The following is a 14,022-nucleotide window of genomic DNA, read 5'->3' as shown; positions in this document are numbered from 1 at the left end:
CTTGCGGGGACCGGGTCGGGCATCCCAGGAAGCCTAGGCCAGCAGGAGTGCCGGCAGAGCGCGGCTTGGGGGCAGTGATGGCCTCCTGCCTGGGGACACCCGCAGACCCTCCGGGGTCTTTGTGGCCTTGCTGTTGCTGCTGTGACCACCACCACCACGAAGAATCAGCCACAGATGCGCTTAGCACGGAGCTCGCCCGTGCAGACGTGAGCAGCGAGCCGGCACCTAGGGCTGCCTCCGGTTTAAGCAGCTTGTCCAGGCGCGGTGGCTCACACCCAGAATCCCAGCACTTTGGGAGGCTGAGGCGGGGGGATCACTTGAGCTCAGGAGTTCGAGACCAGCCTAAGCAAGAGCGAGACCCTGTCTCTACTAAAAATACAAAAATTAACCGGGTACGGTGGCACACGCCTGTAGTCCCAGCTACTTGGGAGGCTGAGGCAGGAGGATCGCTCGAGCCCAGGAATTTGAGGCTACAGTGAGCTGTGATGACACCACTGCACTCCAGCCTGGGGCGAGGAAGTGAGTCTGTTTCAAAAAAAAAAAAAGCCAGTGGCCGCGGGGGACAGACCTGTGTGCCGTCAGTGCCACCGCTAGCACGCCCGGGCCCTGTGCGCAGCCTGCGGCAGGGGCAGTGGGGTGGGAGCCCCAGCCGCCCACCTTCAGGACAACCAGGAGGCTCTGGGGGCTCCCCGCCTGCTCCTCTCCCCTGCCCCTGCTCCCCACTCTGTCACTCTGTCTCTGGGCTCAGCCGCCCTCGGTGCTGAGTGGATCGGCCCCCACCCCCACCACGTTCACGTGCACCCGAGACCTCGGAGCGTGAGCTTGCGTGGAATCAGGGTCTCCGCAGATGCGGCTAGTTAAGGTGCGGTCGTTCTGAAGGGGGTGGCCTTGAGCCGAGCGACAGGTGCCCATACGAGCAGAGGGGACAGGAAGGAACGGCCGGGGGGACCAGCTCCACAGCGAAGGAAGGCCAAGGGCTGCTGGCAGCACCAGGAGCTAGGAGGGGCTGGTAAGGGTCCTTGCCAGAGCCACCAGCCTGGCCCACACCTGGGTTTGGGACTTTTGGCCTCCAGACCGGGAGAGAACAGATTTCTGCCGTTTTAAGTCTCCACGTTTGTGGAACTTTGCCACGACGGCCTGAGGAACCCCCTCCCAGGCTAACTCCCGGCACCCAGGTGCTTGTCTCAGGTTCTGCTTATGAGGAAGTCGAAGGAGGACCCCCAGGTGTGTGCCTGCCGGCCTCACCTGGGGGTCCAGGGCAGACACCTGGGCACGGTCGGCATTCGCCGCAGCCCCCTCCCCGACACCAGCCGCCCTCGCCCCCACCGCCAGCCTCTGGCCTGGGGGAGAGCGGACTGGCGCTCGGGAGCCTCTAGGAGTCCCTGCTCAGACACTCAGTCCAGCCTCTGGCAGACCAGGAAGCCGCCAGGACCCAAGGGCCTGTCCCTGCCGGGATGAGGCGCACACGGAGCCCCGTCGCCTCCCCGCCCGCCGACCTCTGTGGCAGGTACCCCTGCAGTGGAGACCCTGCAGCTCCTCCCCACGCAGTTCCTCTCCGCTGTGCGCTGTGCCCCTCACCGGCCTTCGGCCTGCTTCTGTCATCACTGCCGGAACAGAAGTCGGCGTTTCAAAGGCGTCAGCCCTGCCGTCCCTTCTCCTGGCCTGAAGTCCGTGGGCAGCGGCAGCCGCAGGCGGCGGGTGTGACTGCCGCTGCCTGGGTGGGCCTGGCTGCGTGGGTGCCAGGCAGTCACAAAGGCCGGCTTTAAATAGCTCCTCGTGGGCACAGGCAGGAGAAAGAGGGCAGAGGCGGGCGGGGGGGCAGGGCCCGGCAGCAGAGGGCTCCGCCGGCCATCCGTGGGTCCAGGCCCCTCCCTGGGGCGGGATCCTGGTGGCCGGGGCAGAGGCAGCGGGGGACAGTCCTGCACTATAGGGGGCGTGGGCCCCGCCCCTGGACAGCTCTCTGGGTTCCCAGGCAGAGGGAACAGCCACCCTGCAGGGGGACCCGGGAGCAGAGGGGTGGAGGTGGGAAGGGGAGAGCGGCCTCCACAGGGACATTGCCTCAGTGGACAGGGACCGGCCGGGCCTGGCTGCCCTGCTGTCCGCGGGTGGCCCGGAGCCCCGGCTGACCTAGATCCCCGCTCAGCTGCTCCTCGGCCACCTGCTCTCTGCTCACCCCGAGGTCCACTGCGGCAAGGCTGTACCACCCCGGTCCCTGGCCCGTCCCACCCCCTGGGACAACCCCGCCAAGTCCCACAGCCTCCTCCTTTAGAGCAGGGGCCCAAAGGGCAGCCAGGCTGCAGGAGGCTCGCTAGGAGGTGAGGGGTCTCTGAGCGGAGGCAGAGAGGGGGAGTCCTAGGCCGTGGTTTGGGCGGAGAGGCCGGGGCCCTCCTCGCCCTCAGCTGTGGCCTGGCCCGGTGCCCCGGGCAGAACACCTGGGCGCCCCCCCGCCCCCCGCCCCGGTGGAGGCCATCACTCTGCCAGCGAAGCCCACTGGGGCCGCTGCAGGCCAGGTCGCCTGAGGGCGTGTGGCTCACATGCCACCATCAAGGTCCCTAGTGGCAGTGGGAGTGGGGACCCACTGGTGCCCGCCATGGCCAGGCTGCCACCCTGCTCTGGCATGGTGGGCTGCATTCTGCAGCAGGCGGCAGAGCCTGAACACATGTTCTAATTGCACCCTTTGTTTCCTGCGCGTGTAATGACCCAGTGCCATGGAAAATCTAGGCCCCCTTATTAAGAGCTGCCTGTCAGACACCCCAGTGACTGCAGGGTCCTCGGGCTGCAGGGTTGTCACCCAGCGTCCATGTTGGTGGCAGCGGGTGGGGAAGGGCTGTGGGGTGTTTGTGGGGCTGGTGGCCCGAGTTCCCATCAGCACATCCAAGAGGGCACCACAGTGGCACCCGGGGCCCCGGGAACCCAGCAAGGGCCCAAGCGTGGGCGAGTCCTTGAACCCCTCCTGGTGCCTGCACCCCCACCCTGCCCTGAACACCTCAGACACCATGGCTCTTCTGGGACGCAGCCTCTGAGCCCTGTGTCCGCACATCTCTGCCTGAGCCTCCGTCCCCAAGTCTGTCCTGAGCCTCTGTCCCCGAGTCTCTGTCCCCAAGTTGGGTGTGGAGTCCCAGGATCTCAGGGAGGCGTCTCAAAAGCATGTGTCTTTGGGACCAGCCAGCCCTGAGCTCCCTCCTCCTTGCCCACGAGCTCAGTGTGCTGTCCCATTACCCTGGACCTGTGTCCCCACTTGAGAAAATGGCCCCATCATAGCCCAGTGACATGGACGAGGAGACCAGCTGCCTGAAGCCAGTGTCCCCTACGCTGGCTCCTGTCCTGCCCGAGGCTCTCTCCGCTAGCCCTGTCCTCCGGGCAGCGGCAACCTCCCTCTTGGGACCCCGCCCCGCTGCTTCCCTGTGCTGGGTGCGTGTCCAGCCCTGAGTGTTCCGTGGCTTCCACGACTGCTCCACCCAATGCCACCCACGGAGCCTGCAGTGGGAGGACGGTGCTCCCAGCAGCCAGACAGGACGCATCGCTGCAGCCGTAGCAACAAAGAACCGGCCACGGGCCGGAGCTTTATTTCATGCTGGAGCCAAAGAGCCTCCCGAAGGCCTTCTCCGCCCTCGCACCAGGGCAGATGTCTGTCCCGCCTCCTCCCGCCGCTGGTCCCAATCCCATGGCTCAGAGACCTGGCGATGAGGATCGCCGACTGGGTCTAGGAATTCACAACTCCCCAAGGGCCGGCGCCGGGCCTGGCTCTGCCGCTCTGCCGGCACCCGGCCTCCTGTGCCTGCGCAGGACCCCAGGCTGGTCTCTGGGCAAGGCTGGGGGCCCGGCTCAGGGCCAAGGCTTCCTCCTGTTTCACGGGGCCAGTCGTCGTCACCTTGAAGCTCGCAGAGGGCAGGCCGATCCCAGGGTCCTTCCTCCAGGAGTTCCTGGCGCACCTCCCGGCAGCAGGACCGCCAAGGAGGTGAGACGCCCTCACATGGTGTACGCCGCCCAGTAGATGACATTGACGGCCACAAACGCCGCAGGGAACACGACGCGGGAGTAGATGTCGATGGTGTCCGCGTCGATGGGCCTGAACCGTGCGCAGATGCCGCCCTGGCCCGAGCGGGCTCCCCCCTCCTTGGTCTCGCCTGTCTCCACCTCCACCGACCTGTAGGAGCCCATGAGGTTCCCGGGCACACGGCACTGCCGGCGGGTGACGGCCAGTTCCTGGGTGACGCCAGCGGCGGAGAGGGAGAAGAGGACGATGGCGTTCCGCACGTCCATCTGCATGGGGCGGGGGGGGCCAAGCGTCGCAGCACAGCTCCGGGGCCGCGGGGGCTCCCACGCAGGCCCCTGCCTGGGCAGCAGCTCAGCCCCCAGTGCTCGGCGAGCACCACTATGACCCACGCAGGCCGGGCCGCAGGTGACCTCCGCAGGGTCCTGGCTGGGGCCAGGGTACTGCCCGCCCTGGAGCCAGGTGGGGCCGACCTTGGTTCTGATCCCTGACAGGTGCCCGCTCACCCGGCCTCACCTCCGCCCTCTCACCTCCGCCCTCGGCTTTGTGACCTTGACTTTGGCCTTCTGCTTCTTCCTGTAGTCGGCATTGAAGTGTGCAAAGGCGTACTCCACCAGGGCAGCGAACACGAAGACGTAGCAGATCCAGAAGTACACGTCCAGCGCCTTGATGGCCGACGCCCGGGGCAGGGAGGAGCGAGCACTGACCATGAGCGTGGTCATCGTCAGCACCGTGGTGATGCCTGGGGCGGGCAGAGCCACCGCTGGAGCCGCCACTCCCCACCAGCCCCAGCAACAGGGAGGGTCTGCCAGCCCACCCCAGGACGGTGCGGGGACCGGGGGGCACAGGCTGACGGGGTCAGGGTCCAGCCCGAGGGCCCGGGAGAAGGCGGGGCCGTACCCAGAGACACCCTGGCAGGCACCGCGGCCTGGCTGATCCAGAAGGAGACCCAGGACATGGCGACCAGGAGTATGGAGGGCATGTACGACTGGATGATGTAGACGCCCCGGTTCCTCCGCAGGTGGAAGTGCAGGCTGAGCCGAGGGAACTGGCCGGCTGCCCGGACGGCCACAGTCAGACCGGCCTTCCCTGCCGCCCCGGCCCGTGGGACTCCAGGGGAGAAGGGGCCTCGGTGGGCCCTGGGGGCCGCTGCCAGGCTCAGAAGGGAGACCCTGGGCCCCGGCCTCCCCCGCCAGCCCACACCGCCTGGGGGGCTCGTGCGGGTCACCCAGAGGGAAAGGGGAGGAGGAGTCCAGCATCACTGCTGTTCCCAACCTTGCCGAGCTGTCCCTGGGGCCCGGGCCAGCGGGGAGGGCCTACCTCTCTCTCTCCGGCCCCCCTGTGCCCGGCTGGCCACGCTCCGGCCCACCGGCTCCGGGCTCCGGGCCAGCAGCAGCGGCAGGGGAGGAGGGGCCAGAAGACAGGGGGCGGGGCAGGTTTGGCCCCTGAGCCCTGCAGGCCTAGAGTCAGCCCCCGCACCCTCGGGCTCCCCCAAACCTGCATTGCTGGGAGTGAGGAAGGACCAGGAAGGACAGGGAAACCCCGACCCGTGTCCTCACGGTGCACCTCAGGGCCCTTGGTGCCGGTGCGGCCTGCGCGGGGCAGCAGGCTCCCAGGTCAGCGGTTTCCAGCCGCGCCCTCGGGGCCCTCCGAGCCGCTGGTGGCTCCAGTAAACTCAGGAGAACAGCACGGGCCGCCCACAAGGAAGGGGCCACGCAGCGCGTTACCCGACTTGAAGTTCATCAGCTCGGTGGTGAAGCGGTAGCTGGTGATGGTGAACTGAGCCAGCTGCAGCCTATCCAGCCCGTGGATGTGCTCCTGGCTCTCCGACCAGTAGTACACGATGTCCTCAGAGGAGTAGCCGTCTGCGGGGAGCCGGCAGGTGGGCACAGCCTGGCCCCCCCCCGCGGCCCCCGCAGGAGGCCCGTCCAGGCTCTGGGACCACACCTGGCACCTCCAGGCAGGTGGATGGGGCAAGGGTGGGGTCACCATTGCCGGGCGACACAGGGGCCTGCCAGGCCAGCCCAGCGACACGGGCCTGTGTGTGTCTGGCTTCCCCAGCCCAGCTCCCCGGGCAGGGCGCTGACTACGGCTGAGCCGCTCCAGGCTCTGCGGCCCCTTCTTCTCCCGCCCAGGCTCCTTGCTCGAGCAGAAGCCTATCCCAGGTGCTTCCCTGTCCCCTGCACCAGGCCAGCCTTGTCCAGGCCCGGCTGCCCGCTGGAGAACCCCTCCCAGACAGGAGCCCGCCCGTCCCGAGCATCCACTCACAGCTCTCCAGGTCCAGCATGCACTCCTGCTTGTCCATGGGGTACTTGGCCAGGTCCATGTCGCAGGCCACTGTGGAGGTGATCCTGCCCAGACACGCACGCAGGTGAGTGAGGCCCGCGTGGCGAGGCTGGCCCCCAGAAACCTGGCAGTTGCCCTGCCCCCTGCTCACTGGGGGCGCCTGGGGCCCCAGCTCCCGCTGAGGCTTTGTTTGCAAGTTGCCAGCCTCTGGGTAAAACCCGAACACTGTGGCCAACTTTATAGACATCTGTGGTCTTTCTTTAGGACTATCAAGACTGCATTTCGGCCGGGCGCGGTGGCTCACGCCTGTAATCCTAGCACTCTGGGAGGCCGAGGCGGGTGGATCATTTGAGTTCAGGAGTTCGAGACCAGCCTGAGCAAGAGCGAGACCCTGTCTCTACTAAAAATATAAAGAAATTGTCTGGACAACTAAATATATAGAAAAAAAAATTAGCCGGGCATGGTGGCGCGTTCCTGTAGTCCCAGCTGCTCGGGAGGCTGAGGCAGGAGGATTGATTGAGCCCAGGAGTTTGAGGTTGCTGTGAACTAGGCTGACGCCACGGCACTCACTCTAGCCTGGGCAACAGAGCGAGACTCTGTCTCAAAAAAAAAAAAAAAAGACTGCCTTTCACTCATTCTCTTCATTGTTCAAAACACTCGACTATTTGACTGAGATGGCAGCCCAGGAGGCAGGGACCAGCCTGAGCACCCCAGGCGCTGGCCCAGGGGACGCTGGCAGCAGCCTGGGGACAGGCCCAGAGCTGCCAAGAGCTGTGATTTTCCAGGAGAGACCAGACATGTAGGTTCTTATGTAAAACCTTCTGATTTTTCAAAAGTTGTCGACAAATTCCATTTTTAAAAGGCGTGTGTCTGAAAACAAGCATTAACACAAACACACGTGTCCGCACCCCCAGCCGCGCTATTCGCAGTTGATGAAGGCGGAAGCCACCTGAGTGCCCCCCACAGGGGTCGGACGGACGGGAGGGCGGGTGGATACCACCCGGCCACAGAGAGGAACGAATACAGGCCACGTGGGGGACGGACCCCGAAAACATCACGCGGAGTGACAGAAGCCACATGCAAGAGGCCACATAGCGTGTGCTTCCATCTACGTGAAATGTCCAGAGTGGCGAATCCACAGACAAAGCAGATCGGCGGTTGTGGGGCTCCAGGGGGAGGAGAGCGGGGAGTGACTGCTCAGTGGGTACAGGGTCTCCTTCGGGGAGATGGAATGTTCTGGAACTAGACACAGGTGGAGTTGCACAACACGGTGAATCTGCTAAAAGCGCAAACGAATTGCTCACTTTAAAACGGTTAATTTTATGCTATGCGGATTTCACCCCATTCAAAAAAAAACGAAAAGGCACCGTGCTGGCCAAAAAGCCACATCTGTTGGCTTCCCGTCGGCAACCTTGGAGCGGATGCTCCCCGAGCAGCTGCCGGCTGCGGGGATATAAATAGCTTTGCCCGGCCCCAGCCCAGCTCCCGGCAGAAGCCTCTTCAGTTTTCTCCAGCCGCGGAGGGTCCCGGGAGCCGGCGCTGGGCCCGCTGGGCTTCCCTCCAGGCCCGGGGGGCAGGCCCGGCTCACCGGATGCTGTACAGGATCACGCCGTCCGGCTGCAGCCGGATGAGCTTGTTCTCCACGGTCACGTCGTGGAACCAGGCGGACTTGGCGTTCACGATGAAGGTGTCGGGGAGCCAGAGCTTGTCCACGAAGCGGCTGTCCAGGCCCAGCGTCTCGTTGGTGTGGTTGTAGGACAGTCTGCTGTCCCGCCAGCTCTGGTGCAGAAACACGGTCATGGTGTACTCCTGTGGGGGGGCGGTGCAGCGCTCGGCCCTCGCTCTGCTCCTCGGGGCGCGGGGCCGGGGGCAGCGGCTGGCCGGGCACCTACCATGTTTGCCTCCGAGATGTGGTCGATGCTGGCCACCTCCAGGGCCAGGGCCACGTTCACAGGGGGGCCTGCAAGGAAGGAGTGGGGCCCCAGGAGGGGCTGAGGTGGCCCCAGCGTGGGCTCCGGCCCAGCACCCCTGGCTGTCCTGCCAGGCCAGGCGCTCCACCCGCAGGAGCCCGGGGAGGCCGGATCGGGGAGAACACCAGGCACCTGGGGAGCTCGGCCTCCACCTTCCCAGCTGTCCCCATCGGGGGCCTGATAGAGGCCAGGTGGAGACTGGGCCCCTTTGCCAGCCCAGAGCGCAGCCCGGGCTCCAGCAGGGCCTGCCTGCCCGGCCCTGGGTGGCTGCCCTCACCTCCAATGCCAGGCCTGAAGTTACGGGCATAGCCGGCCATCAAGCCGTCCAGGTTGGGGAGCCAGGATATCTCCAGATTGGAGCCCACGTAGTCACCAATGTCATTCATCGCTCTGGGAATGCAAGGCCGGTGGGTCACAGGCAGGCAGGGTGCCAGGGCCCAGCGCCTCCTGTTCTCTGTCCGCTCCAGGAAGGCCCAGGCCGGGTCCCCTGGGCCCCGAGTGGCCATGTACTTCTAGGCTCAGCCTGTGCCCGTCTTGCCCGTCCTGGGCAGGGCCACAGGGGTGCCCACGTGTGGCTCAAAGCGGCAACATGAGGGAGGCATCTTGGGCCCCACATACGGCGCTGCCAGAGCACGGAGCTCCCCAGAGCCCCCACAGCCCCCCGCTCACTGGACTGGGAGGAACGGCACCCCCCGACATTCACGTCCACCCTCAACCCCAGAATGTGAGGCTATCTGGAAACGGGGTCTTTGCAGGTGTAGTTGGTGAAGATGAGGCCACACTGGATTAGGCTGGGCCCTAAAGCCAGTGCCCGTGTCCTCATAAGAGAAAACAGAGACACAGGGAAGGAGCCACAGGATGGCGACGGAGCCAGAGGCGGGAGTGATGCGTCCACAAGCCACCAGCCCCCGGAAGCGGGGAGGGCCTGGGGCAGACTCTCCCGAGGGAACCGGCCCGGCCCATGCCTTGGTTTCAGACTTTGGACCTGCAGAGCTGGGAGAGAACAGACTTCTTGTTCTAAGCCACCAGTCTGTGGTCATTTGTTACGGCAGACGCGGGAAGCACACACGGTCTTGCCCATGGGGGAGGCCAGTCCCGGGGGGCCCTGAGCACAGCCCTCTGGGGCACGAGGCCTGACCCCTGAGGGAGAGGTGAGGGCTCAGGATCTGGCCCCCGCTCCCCGCAAGCCTAGAGACAGACTCGGCCCAATTCAGACACGGCCTCAAGCCTGGCGCCCCACGCTGGGCCACCCCGCCAGGCCACTGAGAGAAGACTTCAATTCCCCCAGCCACACCCCTCCACGCCCCGCTCTCCACTACCCTGCCGACTGCTCCCCGTGGCGGGTGCTGCAGCCTGGCCCACCCTGTCTCTCCGGCTGTAGCTCCTCAGGCCCCACTGCTCCCCCAGGGCCAGGTAGTGCCCCGTCCAAGCCTCTCCCTGCACCCCTCCTCCTCCCCAGCACCCCAGACCCAGCAACTGCCACGCAATTCCTGCCCCCTCCGCCCAGATGGGGCTCGACCCCAGGCCTCCGGCCCCTCCCACCTCATTCCCGAAAGCCGGTTCTGCCACCCAAGCCTCCCTCGCCTCCAGTCCTGCGTGAGATGCAGCCCCAGGCCCCTTAGGAAGCTGTTCCCAACCACCAGGGTGGCAAACGTCCGTGGGGTGAACGTGGGTGCCCGCCCCGGTCTAGGGACGCGACTGGGCCACGAACAGAGGGCTGCAGCCAGGTCCCCACAGAGGTCCAAGTCCCGTGGGGAGCAGCAAAGCAGGTGTGTTTCGTGTGACAGGCAGGGGGCCACGACCCCAGGCGGGGAGAACTTACAGCCCCGAGGAAGCCACATTGGAGCCCAAAGGAAAAGGATACGAGGACCCAAGGAGGGCAGAGGTGGGGGTGCAAGGGCCCTGTGCGCCAGGGTAAGTGGGGGACCCCAAGGAGCAACAGGGTCCTATTCACATTTTAAACAGACAGTTCTGGATTCGGGGAACTGACGGGCAGTGCCGCTGGGAACGGCACACACACCCCTGCCCTTCCCTGCGTCCTCCCAGACAGAACCCTCCACCCTCCTGGCACCTCACACTCAGGTGGGCCCTGGAAGCCCCCAAGGGCCCCCTGGGCTGGGGAGGCGCCTGCGGTGGGGAGCCCAGCCCACCCCTCTGACCTGGACCGCTTCTCTTCTTGTGTCATTCCCTGGCCTTTTGAAGAGGTTGACCTTGAACTAGAAGTTCCTGAGCTGCCCCATCCCAGGCAGGAGGAGCCACTGCAGGCAGGTCTGGGGCTGCCGTCCACCCCAGACAGACACGGCCCCCACTGGCCCGCACCGGGGCCTGGCGCAGGGCTGGCGAGAGGGCGGGTGCTTTGGTAACAAAGTCTAAATAAGACGGAATTAAATTAAGTCCTGGCCTGAGTAAAGCACAATTAAAAATGCAAAATGACACCCTGAAGGTCAGATGTAAAGGATTCGAAGGAGACTTTATTTTTGGACTAGCCCAGCTGCCATCCAGCCTGCCCGGAACGAGGCCATCAGGAGACACCGTCCTTCCTGGGCCGCGTGGCTCGCCTGTCTCAGAGTGGAGGCACATGTGTGCCCCGTCCCTCCGCCCCAGTCCCAGGCCCGCTGGCAGAGTGAGGGGCAGGGCCAGGAGCAAGCCCCGGTCAGGAAGCTGCCCTTGCAGTGGCCGCGTGCCGGGAGGACAGCCTTCGCCGTCTGCTGGGGGCAAGAGGAGAGCAGGCTGCGAAGCCCCACGTCGTTTCTCACCTAGCACGGTGGCCGGCCACTTCCCAGCAGTGGCCAGAGAGGACGGCGCGGGGAGGGTGCGCTTCATGCCAGACTTGGGCCCCGAAGGGCCCTTTCTGTCACAGGGCAGCAGAACCAACGGGGCAGGCGGGCACAGACTCTGCACTTAGGGAGCTGGTCTTGGGGCAGGGCGCTGGGCTCTGATGGCTAAGTCAGAGAGCTTAGGAGGGAGCTGCCGGCTCAGCTGGTGGCCCTGGGGCCCCGCGTCAGCCTGGGTTTGGGTTTCCTCTGCGTAGATGGACAGAGAAGCTCAGAGACATGCGCCAGGCTCCAAGTCCACACCTGGATTTAGGACTTACACCCATGGGGCAGAGTGGGCACCAGGACATGCAGTGTCCACCTGGGCTGCTCTTGGTGAGTCACCAGGCCTCCTCCCCTCTCGGCCCTGCTGAGAAACAAGCCCACCCCGTCACTGGTCTCTGCTTCCGAGAACAGAAAGAGAGGGTGGGTGTAGCTGAGCGAGGCAATGGATCCTCCTCCCTCCGAGCATCTTTCCACCGCGCACACACAAGCCCACGATCCTGACAGCTCTGCTTTTAGAGCAACACAAGCCGCACTGGCATCTCAGTTACCAAGGCAAGGAGGAGCACCTCACGCTGGAGAGGTGGGAGCTGCGGCACAGCTTTCCCAGGGAGAGGAGGTGCTGCAGCCCTGGAGGGCCACCCACGTAGGCACACAGTCGGCGAGCTCAGCCCTGTGTGCAGGTCTTCAGGCTCCGGGCCGAGTGCGCCCTTCTTACCCCCCAAGCCTCTCCCACTAGGGGCTGCTGGGATCTGGATTAAGGAGTGTCGGCCAGAGTGGCTCCCATGGTCCTCTGACACCATTCCAGGGACTGGACCCAAAAACTGAGGGAGGGAAGGAGGGAGAGCAGCTGTCCTGGTTTCTAAGTGGAGGGGACACAGACCCTGATGGGACGCACCCTGCTAAGTTTGAAGGTTGTCACCAAGGGCTGTGCCAGCAGCTGCTTCCACCTGGGGGAGCTCCTTCAGACCCTCCCCAGGCGGCGTCATTGCCAGGCTAAAGTCACGACCAGGAGGTCGAGCCCAGCACACACGCATGCAATCATCTAAAAGGAGAGACTTTAAAATGGAGCAAGATGGTAACTATTTTTAATTAGAGAGTGAGAAGGAGCTCAGCACGCAGCGCACCCACCACCGTGCAGGGCGCCCGCCGCATCCCCTTCCAGGGACGGACACGACGACGACTCAGAGGCGCCCTCCGGCCAGCTTTCCTGCCCAGGGAAACAGTGCACAAGACCTCACCAGCCCCCAGGAGCCAGACGCAGGTCAGGATTCAGAATTTTTCAGATTTTAGAATGGGGATAGGGTGCATCTGCAGACTTGGGGGGGTCTGGAGAATTTCCCAGCAGGGAATGTATACACGGGCCCTGGAAGGAGGATAAATACAGACAATCAGGGTTGTCAGCACAGGGCAGGGTTTGCCACTAAAGGAGTGCTGGTGTCGAACTTGGGCTAAAACTTTGGGGTTTCGGAGCCATTTCAATATCACACCCTTGGCTAAGTGGCTGTGGGCCAGGGCTGGCACTGTCCCAGCACCTCCAGCGCCTGCATCCGTGGCCACATCTCAGTGCTACCCTCCCCCCCCACTGTCTGGAAGTGGGGAGAGGAAAAGGAGAAGGGCCCACCGGGACTGAAGACAGAACAGAGCTGTTCCGAGGACAGGGGCTGCGCAGAGCGATGACCCGTGGCCTCCAGCCTGATGCCACGTCCCAGCTGGACCCACCCACAGAGAACCCAGACACCCCCGCCCCAGCGTTCAGCCTGAGTGCCCACAGCCAGGACACAGGGGGAAGTTCAGCCCTTTCTGGTCCCTAGCAGTCTTCAGTGTGCACGAAATCCACAATGCTGGGGGACCTGTCTGTGCTGTTTTTTCCTGCAGCCCTTGCACTGAGGTAATTTGCAAAAAGGCCCCTGACTGGCCTCTCCCTCCTCCCATGCAAGGTGGCCAGGCTCAGCACTGGGACCCCACATGCCTAGGTGACCTGGGAGCCCGTTTCTCATCCCCAGAGGAGGGTAGCAAGTGGGGGCTGTGTGGTGGCTGGAAGCCAGAGGGAGGGAGCTCGGCTGAGGGGACCTTCTCCTTAGCCTCCTCCTTCTCTGGGAGGCAGCCCCCCAGTAGCTAACAAGAAACCCTGAGCCTCTTCCCCGTTGCCAAGGGCACCTGGCTGCCAGCCACCTGCCCACTTGGGAGTCGGTCCCTGCCGTTCTCCAGGGCTCCTGATCGCGGACCCTGGGCGTGCGGGCCCGCCGCTCCTTGACGGCCCCCGCGGCACAGGACGCGCCTCCCGCGCCCGTCCCAGACCCACCGGCCGCGGAGGAAGCTCACGGGCAGCTCAGCTCCCGCGGGAAAGCGAGCAGCCTCCCGCCTGTGTTCTCGGATCTTTCCTCCTTCCCTGCAGCTCCTGCCATCCCGAGCGCTCAGCTTCGCGCCTGGAGGGCGCCGGCCGGGCAGGGACGGGCGGTGAGCGCCGGGACCCAAGGACCTCTCCAGGGGCGGGACGGGAAGAACGCGAGCGGCTCCGACGCCCGGTCTCGCCCCGCGGCGCCGCGTTCAGCACCAGGACGGGGGACAGCGCCGGGGCCGGGGGCGCCTCGTCGGCGACCGGGAGGCGGCGGGGCGCGCTCGCAGGGGCGCCCGCGGGGGAGACGCGGGGCGGGAGGCGCGGGGTCCGGATTCCCAAGGTTCGCACCGGCTCCCCCCAGCAGCTCGGTCTGGGGCCAGCCCAGACTCCCGCCCCCGCCCGAGGGCGCCCCGCGCGGAGCAGCTCCCGCCCCCTCCCCGCCACCCGTGCGCTGCGCCCCGGGCCGCTCACCTGGTGCCGCGGGGCCGCCGCGCGCAGAGCAGCAGGAGCGCGGGCAGCAGCCGGGCCAGCGCGTCCATGGCTCGCGGGCGCGGCGCGGGACGGGTCCGGCCGCCTCGGGCGCACGCGAAGTTGCCTCGCCGGCGGCCGCGGCGC

General features: G+C 65.5%; 1 protein-coding gene across 1 annotated transcript; it reads right to left on the bottom strand.

The window, feature by feature from the left end:
- Nucleotides 1–3,704: 3,704 nt before the first annotated feature.
- Nucleotides 3,705–14,015, bottom strand: GABRD (gamma-aminobutyric acid (GABA) A receptor, delta). The gene is made up of 9 exons (XM_012657485.1): nucleotides 13,879–14,015; nucleotides 8,528–8,640; nucleotides 8,173–8,240; nucleotides 7,869–8,089; nucleotides 6,263–6,345; nucleotides 5,722–5,859; nucleotides 4,895–5,050; nucleotides 4,525–4,736; nucleotides 3,705–4,263 (listed from the first exon to the last, which is right to left on the bottom strand). Exons 1-9 carry the CDS (start codon nucleotides 13,944–13,946, stop codon nucleotides 3,970–3,972), a joined length of 1,353 nt encoding a protein of 450 aa, XP_012512939.1. The 5' UTR covers nucleotides 13,947–14,015; the 3' UTR covers nucleotides 3,705–3,969.
- Between the last annotated feature and the right edge of the window lie 7 nt (nucleotides 14,016–14,022).

Source organism: Propithecus coquereli, unplaced genomic scaffold (assembly GCF_000956105.1).
Source record: "Propithecus coquereli isolate 6110/MARCELLA unplaced genomic scaffold, Pcoq_1.0 Scaffold544, whole genome shotgun sequence".
Lineage (NCBI taxonomy): Eukaryota > Metazoa > Chordata > Mammalia > Primates > Indriidae > Propithecus > Propithecus coquereli.
This window is presented reverse-complemented; position numbering and strand designations above follow the sequence as displayed.